This window comes from Gastrolobium bilobum, unplaced genomic scaffold (genome assembly GCF_033153095.1).
Source record: "Gastrolobium bilobum isolate Gb01-03AN ecotype WA unplaced genomic scaffold, APGP_CSIRO_Gbil_v1 utg2492, whole genome shotgun sequence".
Lineage (NCBI taxonomy): Eukaryota > Viridiplantae > Streptophyta > Magnoliopsida > Fabales > Fabaceae > Gastrolobium > Gastrolobium bilobum.
Window position 1 is genome coordinate 201,195 of NW_026896979.1, and position 15,890 is coordinate 217,084.

Below are 15,890 nucleotides of genomic sequence, written 5' to 3' on the forward strand. Positions count from 1 at the left end.
ATTTTTCCCAACATGCTCTAAACTCCATTCTTCCTAGAACATAGCTAATTCAACTACATTTCATAAAAATCCCAATTTACTATTCACAAACCCTAACTCATGCAAATTTCAAGGAATCATGAGGTTCAAGGGTTAGAATCTTACCACCAATGGTCACACAACCAAGCAAGGAGTGTCCCTCAAGCTCCCATGGAGGTTGAACTTCCCAAAACCCCAAAATCACCCAAATGGTCGAATTTTTTAGGGTCAAAATCTCTCTCCACAAAGCTCCTCACTAAGAACTGAGCAAGGATTATAAAAGAGGGGAAGAATCTAAGTGGTTTAGGCTTTTGAACGGATGAATTTGGTTGAGATTTGCTCTCTCTTTCTCTCTCTCCCTTTTCTCTTCCTTCTTTCTCCTTCTTCTTCTTTCTCCTTCTTTCTCCTTCTCTGGTTGCTCGACGAAATGAGGGTGGGAAATGGGGCTCATTTGGCTTTTAGTCACTTAACATTGGTTAAGTGGCTTTAAGCGGGTATTGGTTCGTCTATCTATTCAACTCCAATAATTACCAAACTTTACCCAAAAGTCTGGAATATTATTCTAGGAATATTACTATTTTTATATTTATATTTTGGGTACTTTTTCCAGTACCCATTTATACCCCTTAATTTTCACTGAGTACACTTTTTAACTTCAAAGTGACTCAGATTCATTTCATTAAGCCTTATACTTAACTTTACTCACTAAAACATGTTTAATTACTTAATTACACTTGATTTACTAATTAATTAAGATGGGCTATTATAAAAGGTAAGATTTTTTATCCGATTAAAAGACTAGAGGCACGAATTCATTTCTAATGTGTACTATGTACCCAACATGAAGAATAATATTTTGAGTCTGGGGAAACTCTTAGAGAAAGGGTATGATGTTCACTTAAAAAATAATACTCTTTCTTTAAGAAATAATCAAAATAACTTGATTGCTAAGGTGACTATGTCAAGAAATAGAATGTTTCTATTAAACATTCAACACGGTATTGCAAAGTGTCTCAAAGCCTGCTACAAGGATGCATCTTGGCTGTGGCATCTACGATTCGGACACCTCAACTTTGGTGGTCTTAAGTTGCTATACAAGAAGGAGATGGTGAGAGGGTTGCCTTCCATCACTCAACCTGACCAGCTATGTGAAAGATGTTTACTTGGGAAGCAATGTCAAAAGAGCTTTCCAAAGGAGTCTTTGTCAAGAGCCAACAAGCCGCTCGAGCTCATACATACAGATGTTTGTGGACCATTGAAGCCAAGCTTATTCGGTAAGAGTAATTACTTTCTTCTCTTCATAGATGATTTCTCGAGGAAGACATGGTGTATTTCCTAAAGCAAAAATCAGAAGTGTTTGGAGTCTGCAAGCCTATCAACACCCCAATGGAATGTGGAGTTAAGTTGTCCAAGTATGGTGAAGGATAAGATGTTGATCCTACTTTCTTCAAAAGCTTAGTTGGAAGTTTACGCTACTTGACATGCACCAGACCTGACATCCTCTTTGCTGTTGAATTCGTTAGTCGCTACATGGAGACTCCAACTACCACGCATTTGAAGGCTGGAAAGAGAATCCTTCGCTACATTAAAGGTACTATCGACTTTTGGCTTGTTTTACTCATCCTATAATGAATATAAACTTGTTGGATATAGTGATAGCGATTGGGCTAGAGACATGGATGATAGAAAAAGCACCACTGGATTTGTGTTCTTCATGGGAGATACTGCTTTCACATAGATGTCAAAGAAACAACCTATTTTCACCTTGTCTACTTATGAAGCCGAATATGTCGCAGCTACATCGTGTGTTTGCCATGCTATTTGGCTAAGGAACTTGCTAAAGGAGTTGAATACGCAACAAGAGGAGCCAGCCAATATTTATGTTGACAACAAATCTGCCATTGCATTAGCAAAGAATCCAGTCTTCCATGATAGAAGTAAGCACATTGACTCACGCTATCATTTTATAAGGAAATGCATTGCAAGAAATGAGGTGCATATAAAATATGTCAAGTCTCAAGAACAAGCAGCAGATATCTTCACCAGCCACTCAAGAATGAAGACTTTGTCAAGATAAGAAAATTGCTTGGAGTTACAAAATCAAGTTTACGGGGGTGTTGAATAAATAAACTTGATTTAGTTTTTTGGTCCATTGAGCTTAGTATACATTTAGCCCAACATCTAGAATTATACTTTAGGAGTTAGTTTAGCCCAAGATCTAGAAATTTCTATTCTAGTCAATCCCATGAAAGTTCTAGAGGATAGTTGCACCTACCATAATTAATATTTGTACTAGGCTAGTATAGAAAACTCTAGAATTATTTGAAGCCATTGTTTTGTGGAGGTGCCACTAGTATAAATAGGGGTCATCTCCATCATTTTGTATTAAGCTAAAAGAAAAAAGAATTGTGTAATAATAAAAATGTTCTCTTCTTCTATATCTTTCTATAACTTTTACTTTTCTTAAAAATCCTCCTCCTAACTGAGAGACTTTGAAAAAGTTGAATATGTCATGTCAAAGATATTTTGCATAAATTGCAGTGGTTTCAGAGTGTGCCTTTTAACTCACTTTTAGAGAAGGTAACATGATGGCTGACTAGCTCGCAAGTTTTAGACATGACCATGAAGATTGGAGCCTTTGTGTTCTAGAACAACCCCCTGATGGTTGTGTGTCCCTTCTTCGTAGGGATGAATTGGGGGTAACCTTAAAATTTGTAACTAACTGATGTAATTTAATCTATTTCAAAAAAAAAAGTGTGCCTTTTAACCACATTAATCCTGAATTTTAGAGCTGATAAATCACCGGATCGATTTGATATTCACTGGAAATTAAAAGGACTATTTTGTCTTTTAAGTCGTTGTATATAGCTGTAAGATTAGGAATTATCATCAACTTGTTGGTGGCTCTTTGCTAAGGCCTAGCATTAGAGAAAAAGATAACATTATAGTCAACACAGATGTCCTAAGCAATAAAAAGAAGTCAAAATAAAAAGATATGGCAATATTACTTTGTTGGTTATTATCCAGCTTTGATAATTTGAAGCCAAATATTGTCATCATTAAAGACTTCCTATTAGAACGTTGAAATTGCAAAAACATCTTTTGTGGCAAACAGAAGCGCGACAAAATGAATATGTAATATACTACATATTTCATTCTTATCACTTCAATTTTTCTGTATAGTGTAATGCACTTACTTAATCTACGAGACAGTGATTATTTTGCCACGTCTGGTCAAAATATTTATCAGACTATCACACTAACAATAAATTTTTTCAGAATGCCATGTGGCATAATTCGCTACACTGTGCAGCGAAATATGCTTGCAAATAATTCGTTACACAGTGTAGCAAATTATGTAATGTCAAGCTGCACAATCAGCAAAAATGACACGTGTCAAACAAACAATAATTTGCTACATTATGTATCGAATTATGCTTGAATTACTGTCTGCTTGACACGTGTCATTACCGCTGACTGTGCAGCCTGCATTATGTATTGCTGCTCAGTGTAACGAATTATGCCACGTGACATTTTGAAAAAATTTACTGTTGACGAAAATATTTTGACCAGAAATAACAAAATAATCATTGTTCCCTTTATCTACACTTAAATGTAGATGCTAAATATATGTATACAAAACATTTCCTTCCCCCTCGGTGTTGGCATGGACGTCCTCATTAGCCGGTAAATAATTAATAACGTAACACGTGGGTTGAATGAAATTCATGAATGGTAGTTACTCCATATTGCTAATCAGAACTGAAAATCATGACTGAATCGGGGGAAACGGTGGAAATTAAAGATTAATTAATTGAAAATCAAAAGTAAACAAATCTCGTAGTCACTTCATGACAGCATATTGACAGATAAACCTACGTCTAATGTCTCATTTATTGCCATTTTCTTCCACCTATTGATGATGTCCAAAGATTGCAATAAGTAACTCCTAAGTCAATTTGGGCTTTTGAGTTGGATAGTCCTCATACTTTATTATATTGTCAACCACTTTAATCACCCAAAATTGCTTACGTTCTGCTTTTACAGCCATAAAACAAAGGTGATGATATATGCTTAAACCACAAAATAATTTGTTTCAACTGTTCTATTTACAATTAATAGAAAAACTCAAACCCTACTCTTGAATGCATTTGATATGAGTGTGCCGTGCGCGTGCTCAAATCGGATGTCTATTTCTCCTAATTATTTTCTTTTCTGGTCAAGAAAAATGTAATTTGTTGCTTCTTTACTTTTGGATGCAATATATATAACACTAATAGAAAGAAATTGATCATGGACGGAAGTTTTCAGTCAAATTTCATGAAGATTCCATCGAAAATTAACTCATCAATGGAATTTTCAACCGTCTTCGTTTCGTTTTTATTATTATTGTCGGAATTAATATTTTGACGGACATATTAAGTCCATGGAAAATTCAAACGGAAAATATTCCGCTAAAAAAATTTAATTGATAATAAATATTTTTATTTAACATTTTCGTCTCTATTTTCCATAAAGTTAACTTATAATGTCCACCGAAAATATTACTGAAGAATTTCGAGGGAATATGATCTATTAGTTTTGAATGATTGATTAATTCTGCCTCTTCTGTTATAAATGGACTCAGTACTTCTTCAGTGAGGCCCATGGAAAACATAATCTTAATATTCAGCCCAATTTGTTTAGCGGCGTAATCATGAAACCGGGCCAAGAGCTGGAACATTGAAGTTTTGTTTTTTTTTTAAGAAAACTGGGACATTGAAGTTTATTACCCTAACTTATATTCTTAAGATTATTACTCCATAACAGTTTTCCCCGTAAACTTGGCTGAATGCCAAACGTAATATAAGAAGTATTTGACTAGTAAAATAAAATGAATAATAATAATAATAAAGTGTCTACAATGAAAGAAAATTAGGAATTGTTTAATGTTGAAAGTTTGAGGAAGTAACTAAAATTTTAGGGGATAATTTGTTAAAATTTAAATCGTGTGTTAGCATAAGATCTGTCTAGTTCCCACAAGGAATAAAGTATGTTGATGTATGAGTTATCTAGATTGGTAGTGGTATAAACCAAAACTTTAAAATGAAGTCTTTGAGAATCAAGGGGAGTGTGAGGATGCAGTGGCTCTGAGTTATTTTCTACCTAGTAATAACTCAGTGAATATGTTAAAGGTGTTTCTCCCGTGGTGGAGAGAGATATTTATACAGGAAGAAGATTCACATGTGTGAGAGTGAGTAATAATCGTTTTGCCCTTGTGGGCCCCATTAGGAATGACACAATGCACTCTTACCTAAGTGTGAGGTGCATATGCCCGGGGATAAAAGGATCTAATGTAGTGAGAGAATATTTATCTCACTTTAGGGATGTAAAAGTTCGACCCTTTTCATGGGCCTTGGTGGTCGGCCCAATGATTAGGCATGTGCGGCCAGTAGGGGTGTTAACGGGCCGAGCCGAGCTGAACTTTAGTCTTAAAATGCTAAGTCTGTGTTTAAAAGTGTCAGTCTGACCTAGCCTGTTACCTGTTACGAATATAATTATCGGCATTGGCCTGTCTTGTTTACAAAAAATAAAAGCCTGATTTGACCTCTTAGCCTGTTTAAAAAAAATAAGACAACAACAATTTATCCAAACAGAATATACAATCAACAACACTAATAATTCCATAAATATTCATAAATTCAATGTATATCCAAACAGCATAATATAGAACAAAATTATTCAAAAAATCTGTTTAACCAAAAAAATGGGGTGAAATGGATTGAGGAGAGAGAAAGGACTATTACAACTACAAGTAGTATAAAAAATATAAAATAAAAATAAAAATTAATATGCTAAGTCGGCCTGAGAGGCTCCAAGGCCGAGCTTTTGAATTGGAACCTCAGGCCTTTTTATTAAACGAAAGTCCAAGCCTGGTTCCAATAACCAACTTCAAACATATAAGTTCAGGCCTTCACGAGCCGAGCCAAAGGCCCCAGGTTTGTTTACCACCCCTAGCGGCCAGTCCAGAACAAAACTTAAACAAAATTATTATATTTTGAATACACTAACCAAAAAAACCATATATTTGGGCCACTTTGATTTCTGTTTCATAAGATAATTTTATATTTTTAAAAGCATAAAAAAATTGTTTGATAATGATTGTTGTATGAAAATAATTCTAAATTTTTGTTTTTAAAATAGAGATTAGAGATCATATAAAAAAATGCAATAGTTTTCAACTTTCTATTCTCTATGGAATAAAAAATGTAGAGAACAACATGGTTTTATTAATGGCAAAACAATAATTAATGAATCATTCTCATGTGTTAGGATTTGGGCAATTTTTCTAATTTTTTGTTGAAATTATCTCACAAGCTCTATGTCTATCTCCATTTATTGTCGTACTCTCCTCACACTCCATTCAGCATATTTATTTTCACTTTTGCTCAATTTTGTGGTTAGTTTTGAAAAATACAAAGTTAGTTTGGTATAATAACTCCTGTATAATTATAATAACTCTTGTAAAATTAATATAATAATTTTTTGTTTGGATATATGAGAAAACACTAGAATACACAACACCTAACATATCTACTCTCACCCCTCACCACTAGGTTAAGGGTGTGCATGACAACCTTCCCGGAATGAGTTTTTTTTTTTAATTTCTATTTTCAGGAATAAAAATGGATGAGAAACTCGTTTGGTAAAACCGGTTTATTTTTTTGTTCCCGGAATGAACCGGTTTATTTTTTGTGCTGGGGAATAAAAAAAAGAATCAAAAAATTTCTGCTTCTCTAATCCAGGGCACAGAAACAGAATCAGTTTTCTCTATTCCTTTTCCCTCCCTCTCTCACTTCTTCGTACGCACTCACCCACGAACACCAACTATGACAGGCCTTCAACCATATCACCCCTCCCTTCAGTTTTCACGAGAATCAGTTTTCATGGCTGAAGTTCTTCGTCTCCTTCGACGTCTTTATCTATTCCTTCACGAGAATGCCACAGCTACCTTGTTTGGTTCTCTACCATCTTTAGCAAGCTCCCTTTGTAGTCTGTAGAATGCCACAGCTACCAACTGGTTTGCATTTGTCCCCACTCTGAAATCATAATTGTATACTAGCAACATTAATGGAAAATTATGGCTGCACATATTCAATTGTAGAATCATTAGCAGCAGTCACAACTCCAGTCCATTATCATCATAAAACAAAAACAAAAATTGGAGTTTTCTGGTTAAGCAAATTTTTATACAGTCTTAAAAAATTCATGCATTTTCAAAAAACATGTAAGAAAAGTAAAATTTCTTAAAATCTAATTCTACTAAATGATTTCAAGCTACGAATGGGGCTTAAAAAGGAGGAGTTTAAACCAGTTTACAACTTGGTATTTAGATAACGCATCAATTTTCAATTTAGCTTTTCAGCACAAAATTTCCAGTGTTGTTCAACCAGTGGAACTGTGGAAGCATTTTGGAGAAAGTAGTTGCGGGAAGCCTGATTTATAAATTTCTTGATGATAACACATTTTTTTTAAAAAAACTATATAATAAAATATTATAAATTTTTAGATAATTTTTTTAAATATAAAATTTGGCATTTTGGTTACAATCTATTGTCATTTGCTATTTTACACAGTTGATGAAATCTATAAACAAAAGTAAAGAAATAGATTTTTATTGTGTTATCAAACGTAATTCTGATTCTCAGAATAAAAATAAAATATGTTATCAAACGTAATTCTAATTCTCGGAATAAAAATAAAATATGTTAACAAACATAATTCTGATTCTCAGAATTGTTCCAAAGCACAGAAATAGAAAAGAATCATTTCTTTTCAGAAACAGTGCCAAGAATCAGAATGATTGTCATGCGCAGCCTAACTCTAATGACTTACTATAATAAAATTTTGAATAGCAAGAATTAAGATTTATGGTCACTATAAAATAATTTAAAATTGAAAAGAATTTAAATTTATTTACAAAAATATCATTAATAAATCCTCGTAATTATAAAATTATCACTGTAAAATAATAAAATAATAAAATTATTTTTGAAAACATCCGAAACTTTCTCCTTTTTTTTAGTTTTAAAAACTAAAGAATAATTTTTGTTTTGGGAATCATCTTACAAAACAATCTTTTTCAAACAAGTTTTTTTCTTCTAAAAACTGATAAATTATTTGTAGAAATAGAAATCAAACAGACCAATATAATTCTACTTCTTTACGTTTGATTTGCGAGACAAATTACAAATCAATTTCAAATAAATTAAGAGACCGTGTTCATAATTTTTGTCTGTTGGCTAGTGATTTAGTAACACCGGCAATATTCATAAGGCAATGCGCTTACTTTTTAGGAAAAAATGTTTGTCTTTTTAAATAACACAACTTATATTCTTTCAGGGGAGATCCATACCTTTATATATTTTTGTCCACTCTCTCCTCCTTTATCTATCTCTCTATCACTTAAAATGATACAACTTTACATCCTTTAAAATGATATATATCTTTTCCTACTTTTTATCCTCTTTTTATCTTGTTATCACTTTGTTTCCTATGGATTTGAAAAAAAGGTGTGATAACGGTCAACATTCACTATTTTCTATATTATAGTTTGTACTTAATACACACTAGCAATTTTGTTATTGAAATGCTTGTTTATTTTTCATTTACATCTGATATTCTTCACCATTAGCTCATTCCTAGTTATTTGGTGCTAACCGAAACTCAAAATATGAAAAATGTTATATATATATATATATATATATATATATATATATATATAACGGTAGGAAACACTTCATCACACATACGAGATACGAGGTAAAATTATAGTAATCTTTGTAGAAAGTAATATAAATTTATATAATTAAAATTGTATAAGTTTAAAGTAGCTAACATGGGTATAAGTGTGTGTACCTAAGTGCTATTATAGATGAGTGTATCGCATAAACCAGGGTGCTACTAGTACTAGAATAAAATTTTGTATTGCATTCTGCGATTTTGGTCCCAGGGCCATGGGACAAGAACTGGGCTATTTGAGGTAGAAGATCCATGACCATGAGAACCCACGGCCTCATATACTAGCTAATGAATGAGCTTGAGGCCCACAACTTCACCACATGAATATCATGGGTCAGTGTCAACCCTAAATCCACGTACTTTTACAGACCTGGGAATAATATGTTGTTTTGTCCACACTCCTCAATTTCGTTGGACCCTCTGTTTGCTCAAATCGAGTAAACAATGGCCCAACATGAATGGGATTACTTCGTTGAACGAATTAAGTCCAACAGGATCTCATAAGCTTTTATTCCTTGATTGTAATTCAGATTCGAACTTGATCTGAATTAAGATCCACTTCAATTTAATGTTTGTTTCAGAAAGTTTCCATAAAGTAATGTGCATGCAGTGAGTTTTCAAGTACTTTTATAAATAATATTTAGAAGTCTATTTAAATATAACTACAGACCAATAAAATATAACTACATTTAAATTTTTGAAGCATGAAATAAAATCTTCATCATTTTATTACAATTCATTCTAAAAACATAATAACATCTTTAATTTATGTAAATTTACTAAATTTAATTGCATATAATACACGTAATTGAGGATTTAATTCAGTGCATTATAACATACTATTATTAGTCATGCCATGTCATTCTAAATATTTGATTATTACAATACCAATATTTAACATTATATTCTTTATGTGATATTAATAATATTTTATCTGATGAAATAATAACACTAATAAAATTAGTTTTTTTAGTATATATTAGGGAAAAAGTATTTCTCCGGTCACCGGAGATAAAGTTATCTCCAGTGAGTTCAAAATAACGTCGTTTTAGAGTTATAAGATTAAAAAATTATAATGATAAAGACTAATATAACCCTGCAATATATTATAATTATAAAAACACCTTGATTTCCGTCTCAAAACGACGTCATTTTAGGTTCACTCTCCATTGACCGGAGAAATCTTTACCCATATATTAGTAAGGGTGTTCATGGTTTAAATTAGATCAGTTTTGAAGCAAAAATCATCTGATCCAATCCATTCGGTTTGATAATTTAACCATGCATTCGGTTTTAATTTTTTTAAATCCAATTCAATCCAATCCAATTTTATTCGGTTTGGATTAAATCAGTTTTTGGTTTTTCGAAAAATCTAAAATTTCAGCTATACAAATCACTAGTTATATCAAAATAAAGTCATTAAAAATTATAAAATATTGGAAAATTCAAGTCTTCAAATTAAAAATAGTCTTAATATTTTTTTTTTTGGTATGCAAACTAGTCTTAGTATTATCAATAGACAATAAAAACTAAAACAAGATAATTTGCTATTAATAATATCAAAGATTACAAGTTTACAAAACAATAAGATTACACGCCATCATTTTTCAAAAATAATAAATATATAATTCGTTAGATCGGTTTGGATTATATCCATTCTTACCAACCAAATCGAAAACGATCCAATCTTATTAAAATATACAGATTTTTTTTTTTTTTCGATTTTTGATTTTTTAATTTTTGATTAATTCGGTTATAGTTTTTCGTTTAGGTCATCTCATTTTGAATGAGTTGATGAATGCCGTACCCTAGATATTAGTTTTTTAAAAATTGCCACAACAATTTAATGATTAAAGTACGAATTTAAAAAATTAAAAAAGAATTTAGATCTTATTTTTCAGTAAGAGTTTTATATATTTACAATGTTCTATTGAATGCCGCGTTTTAGTGTGAGAGTAGTGCGTTTGGCCGGACACAGCGTATCAGATCTGTTGTTAAAGTTGGCGGTGTAATGCTTTTCTGATCTCTCTCATCTCATCTTAGGCTTAGTTAGATCTAACAATTCCTTACATTCTGAATGCGGTTGGTTATGAATGTGACACCACCTAAGGTGCTTCACTCTCCAATTTCTGTTTCCAATTCTTTCCCTCTTCTTATTCCATGCTTCAAAATTCAATTCCTCTGCATCCTCTATTTCCCACTGCCTTTTTATTTTTTGAATATCTCCTTCTGCGTTGAGCGGTTACAGAGTTAGTTACAGTGCAGTGCATAAACTTGTTTTGCGATTTCTGTTTCGTTGCTTATATAAGTTTGCTTGGGAAACACATAAGTAGGCAAAAGTTCGATGTATTTGTCATTCCTTCAATTTCGTTTGATTATTACGTGTCAGTTCTAATGTAAATAGTATTTTTCTATCTTTATGTTTTTATTTTTTGCAGGCATCACTTTCTTAGAAGAAGTAATGACAAGAAGACAAGCAAGTTCCACGAGACGTGGTGGTGGAAGCTTTTCCCTTTCAGGAGTCTTGAATTCGAAATCAAAATCTTCTCCTCTATTATCCGTAACCCTTGTCCTTTTGGTAATTTCATATCTGCATCTATTATTTTTTCTTTTTCAGTTTGGTGTTATATGTCTATATAGGATCAAGCAATGGGAAGTGAGCTGATCCTATTTTAATAATACAATTATGATGATTAACCCTTTTTAATTTTTGGTTGAAACTCTCAGGGAGCTTTCCTTCTCATCATTTATGCCTGTGGTGGTGGGTCAGGTAACAAGTTTTTATAGGCTACTCTCATCATACAGTTTGTTTGTCTTTAATGGCAAGTTTGAAGTTTGGTATATCCTAATAATAGGGGTGAAAAATCAATGGATCAGGAGATTATATAAAATTATAGTAAAAATCTATGACTTAATTTTTTTACCTCATATTCAAGGGTTTACTAAACTAACCCTTAATGTAAGTAACTTATTATCCTTAATCTTGTCTTATTGCTTTGTAATCTGGCTATTGTAAGCATTCTTTGTTTATAATAAAAAAATGTTTTTTTTCACTCATGTAAGTCTTAGTTTAAATATATTTGATTTTCCATGTAAGTTTATGGGTTGGTTAATCTTACATCTTCATGTGTACAGGTCTATTGGGAGGAAGAAAGGATGTGGTTAGCAGGGTTGAAGGTACGTACGTAATGTTTTCTGAATGGTATTGGGACTACTTTTTGTAAAATTGTTGGTTCTTTTATGGCTGTTTTTGTTTTGAGTAGCCATTATGCTTGACTAAAAGCTGTAGCATTGCTTTGCATCTGAAAGTTAGGTGGAACATGGAAGCAATACTAATAAAATTGTGAACAAGTTTTATGCAACATACTCTTCAGTCTTTAAATCAAGATGCACCAAGGGAACTTGAAAATCTTCATGATATGGACGCAATGAGTTGAGGGCTATGATTGTTTGACCAGATCCTCATCCTGCTTGATTATAGAAACTCTGATGATTTTAATACTCTTTTTTTTTGTTTCTCCAGCATTTTACAAAGGAGACTACCCACTGTTTCTGGGTTTTATCAGTATAGATGATTGTCTTCTAATTATCTGATTGTATAAATTAGTTATCCTGTAAAAGTCTCCTTTGGTTTGTTCTTAGCTGTTACTTCCGAACATGTTTCATTTTTATTCCATTCTAGTGATTGCTTTTACAACTAAATTGTTGTGCAAGTAGTATTGCTCTTATACAAGTTGGCTGTAAAGTTTATAAGCAGAGAGGTACATTAGCATGAGAATGGAGGATGATTAGAGGTTTATTAGATTTTGAACAATAACTCTATCCTGTAATCAGAAGTTTGTAAAATTTTTTCACTTTTAATTTGCATTATGGCCGATTAACTTACATTATGCAAAACTTCAGGACCACAAACTCTGCAATAAGATGCTTTTTATTTTGACCAGTTTCAAATTTTATGATGACATATTTTCTTTGTCTTTCTGCTCTTTCCCCTTCCCCCTATTTTTTTTTTATTCTTTAAAAAAAATTCACCCTGTACGTTTTCTATGTGCCTCTGAAATTTAAGGATGAAAAACCTCATCTGTTTTTCATACCTCACCTGTTAAAATTTTGACCAATCCTGGTCAAAACAGGTCAAACTGCAAAGTTGTTCTTTTACATTTGTCGTTTTGGAAAGGCATAAACATCTCTTATTTTAGATATTTAAAATTGTTTTATCTTGTAGGTGATTTTTCATGCACATTTGAAGTTCAAAGAGCAATTCCGGTTTTGAAGGATGCTTATGGTGGCAACATGAAAAATGTTTTGCACGTAGGCCCTGAAAGTTGTTCAGTGGTATCCAAATTATTAAGAGAAGGGGAAGCTGAAGCATGGGGCGTGGAGCCATATGACATAGAGGATGATGATAGGAACTGCAAGGCTCTAGTGCAGAAAGGCATTGTACGTGTTGCAGATATAAAATTCCCTCTACCATACAGGGCAAAGTCTTTTTCTCATGTTATTGTTTCAGATGCTTTGGATTACTTGTCTCCAAAATATTTAAACAAAACTCTTCCTGAACTAGCGAGGGTATCTGCTGACAGTATTGTTATTTTCACAGGTACATTATTTTTTAAAATAAACGTGACATCTCTCGCACACTGATAAACATGGATCTGGCTTTTTTCCAACTAGCTGGACTTCCATTCAATAGTATTTGCGTTTTTCTGTGTTTCGGATTTGCTACATTCTTTTATGTTGAGTTGGATGCACCTTTAAAAATAGGGGTTAAAAATTCAGGGATTTGTTTTATATGAAAAATTCATCTCTAAATTTTTCACCCGTTACCAAACTGACTCTTAAGTACAATTTTTCTTGATCATGTCATTTCTAATGGACATAGACCTTTCTGTAATTTTAGTGCTTTCTTGTCTCTTGTTTAGGTTACCCAGGTCAACGGAGAGCTAAAGTCACACAATTATCCAAATTTGGCCGCCCGGTAAGTGGCATGCTCCTGCTGGCTTATATCTTACTATTACTCTTTGCTACTGATTGGAGCAAAATTACTTCTTGTACATGACCTAAAGTGCATTTCATATTTTCATTGATTAAAATCCCATCTCTTCTGATCCATTTTGTTTAGATATATGATTTGGCATTGCATCTTCCTGAATGGGATTTTATATATCAAAGTTATACACTTATACTTCAGCATCTCTTTTTTTTTTTTTGTTAAAAAATAAGTTGTTAATATATTATAGGCAGATGTTGAATTCCCTTTTCAAATGATCTATAGTGCAGTGACCATAAGATGATAAAAATGAACTTAGAGCTTGGCAGTCAAGGACCGACTTATTATTTTTCTAACAACTGCTGACTCGCTAATTATCTTTTGGTACCATTTTGCAATGACGAGGATTTTCCAACAGTTGGACTATGCAAGATAACCAACCTTCGACAAAGCATATGCATAATTAACTATTAATGACAAATGCTAATTGAGCAAGCTGGAATACCCCTATGATCTTGGTTCTTGATAATTTTTTTCTTTTAGCCTGGAACTGAATATAACATTAGGTAACAAAGAAATGGGACAGCTTCGATAGATTTTCTTATAAATAATGCTAACTTTGTTCTAAACTTGTTTTAGTAGACCATTTTCATATCATTGCTGACAATAAGCATTTCTGCTTTATTTGTGAAGGCTAAAATGCGAAGTTCATCTTGGTGGAAACAATTTTTCACTGAAACAAGCTTAGAACAAAATGAAGACGCCATGAAGAAGTTTGAGCAAGCTGCATCAAAGATGTCTTTCAGTCCAACCTGCCAAATTTTCCACCTAAGTTCAAACCATTGATATCTTGAAATTCGATTAATTGATTATTCACCATTTGGTACTTTTTGTATTGCTTTAAACATGAGTATAATGTCACCAATCAGGCAATTTTGTTTTACCAGTTATGGATAAGCATTAGGGTGCCTGCTTGCTAAAAGAATCGGCAAATTCAGATGTAACATAGATGAATAATGGTCTTGGCTGGCTTAAAGATGTGTTTGATCAAACCATAAAATATTGAAATAAAAAGGGACACATTAAAAATGACCATAGTATATGTCTCCTTTTGTCAACTTGGATAGTTGATATGGCATGAATGTCATTATACTAGTGTGACGGGCACTGGAGATCGTGAATTGGCTTGCAAACATAGCATCACAAATGGCAGTGCTCTAGTGTTAATAACTCAAATATTAAGCAACGATAGTTTGAGTGATTTTGGTGTTGTCTATCTCCTTCCAGAAGTGTCCTTATCGTTGGATGTGAAGTATCTTCTTTTATCTACCTTAATTCAACTTGCCGTTAAGGACTTTAGAACCGAAGTCCTAGAGTTAGATTTGGACCTATGATATTGTAGCCCAACTAAGTAACCCATATGAGCAGCTGGACAGTAGAAATTGAGGCAGAAAATTGGGTTGGCCCATATTTTCTGACTAAACCTAAAATCCCATAAGCCTTTCATTTAAATTCCAACATCGTTCTAACTTTTTTCTACCCGGCCGCAATTGGAACCATCGACCCAAAGAAATATGTAGGTTTCCAATCTGGGGACTTTTTTGAACCATATGTATGCATGCAATCAATTTCTTATTTGCTCGCATGAGTAATATTATCACGTAGCTCTAATAATTTTATGAAGAAAGTTGTTTGAAACTATGATCTAAACAAGTAAATTTTTTTAACTTTTGATTGATGTCTTTAGCCTAATAATCGTTGCTATTGCGGTCATGCCATTGTACTTATGATATTGTAATAATAAAAAAAAGCTAACATGTAGCACAACTCTATTTTTTTTTTTTTTTTCGGTAAACTAGCACAACTCTATTTAACTTCAACTTGTTGAACATATACTTTTAAAATAAAATAAAATCAAGTTATTTTTCTTTGGCATTTCATTTTTCTCTTTTAACAAGCAAGTTCTTTGCCTCAAATATTTTTCATTTTGTTGGTGTGAAAAGTAAAAAAAAAAAAGAATCCCTCGGATATTAGGTAATAAGAATTTTATTCAGTTGGACTTCAATTTATAAACTTCACCAAAAAGTGTCGAGCTTTCAAA

At 32.6% G+C, this 15,890-nt stretch overlaps 1 protein-coding gene across 2 annotated transcripts; it reads left to right on the forward strand.

The window, feature by feature from the left end:
- The first annotated feature begins 10,799 nt into the window (after nt 1-10,799).
- On the forward strand, nt 10,800-14,799 carry LOC133303198 (probable pectin methylesterase CGR3). Of its 2 annotated transcripts, XM_061503075.1 has the most exons (7): nt 10,800-10,909; nt 11,238-11,377; nt 11,527-11,569; nt 11,935-11,976; nt 13,025-13,399; nt 13,722-13,777; nt 14,483-14,799. In XM_061503075.1, the coding sequence occupies exons 2-7, from the start codon at nt 11,261-11,263 to the stop codon at nt 14,633-14,635; spliced, it is 786 nt and encodes a 261-aa protein (XP_061359059.1). In that variant the 5' UTR covers nt 10,800-10,909; nt 11,238-11,260; the 3' UTR covers nt 14,636-14,799. The 2 variants fall into 2 exon arrangements, with proteins under 2 accessions (XP_061359059.1, XP_061359060.1); XM_061503076.1 differs by lacking the exon at nt 10,800-10,909 and having other exon boundaries at nt 11,242-11,377; nt 11,527-11,564; nt 14,483-14,797.
- Nucleotides 14,800-15,890: the final 1,091 nt, after the last annotated feature.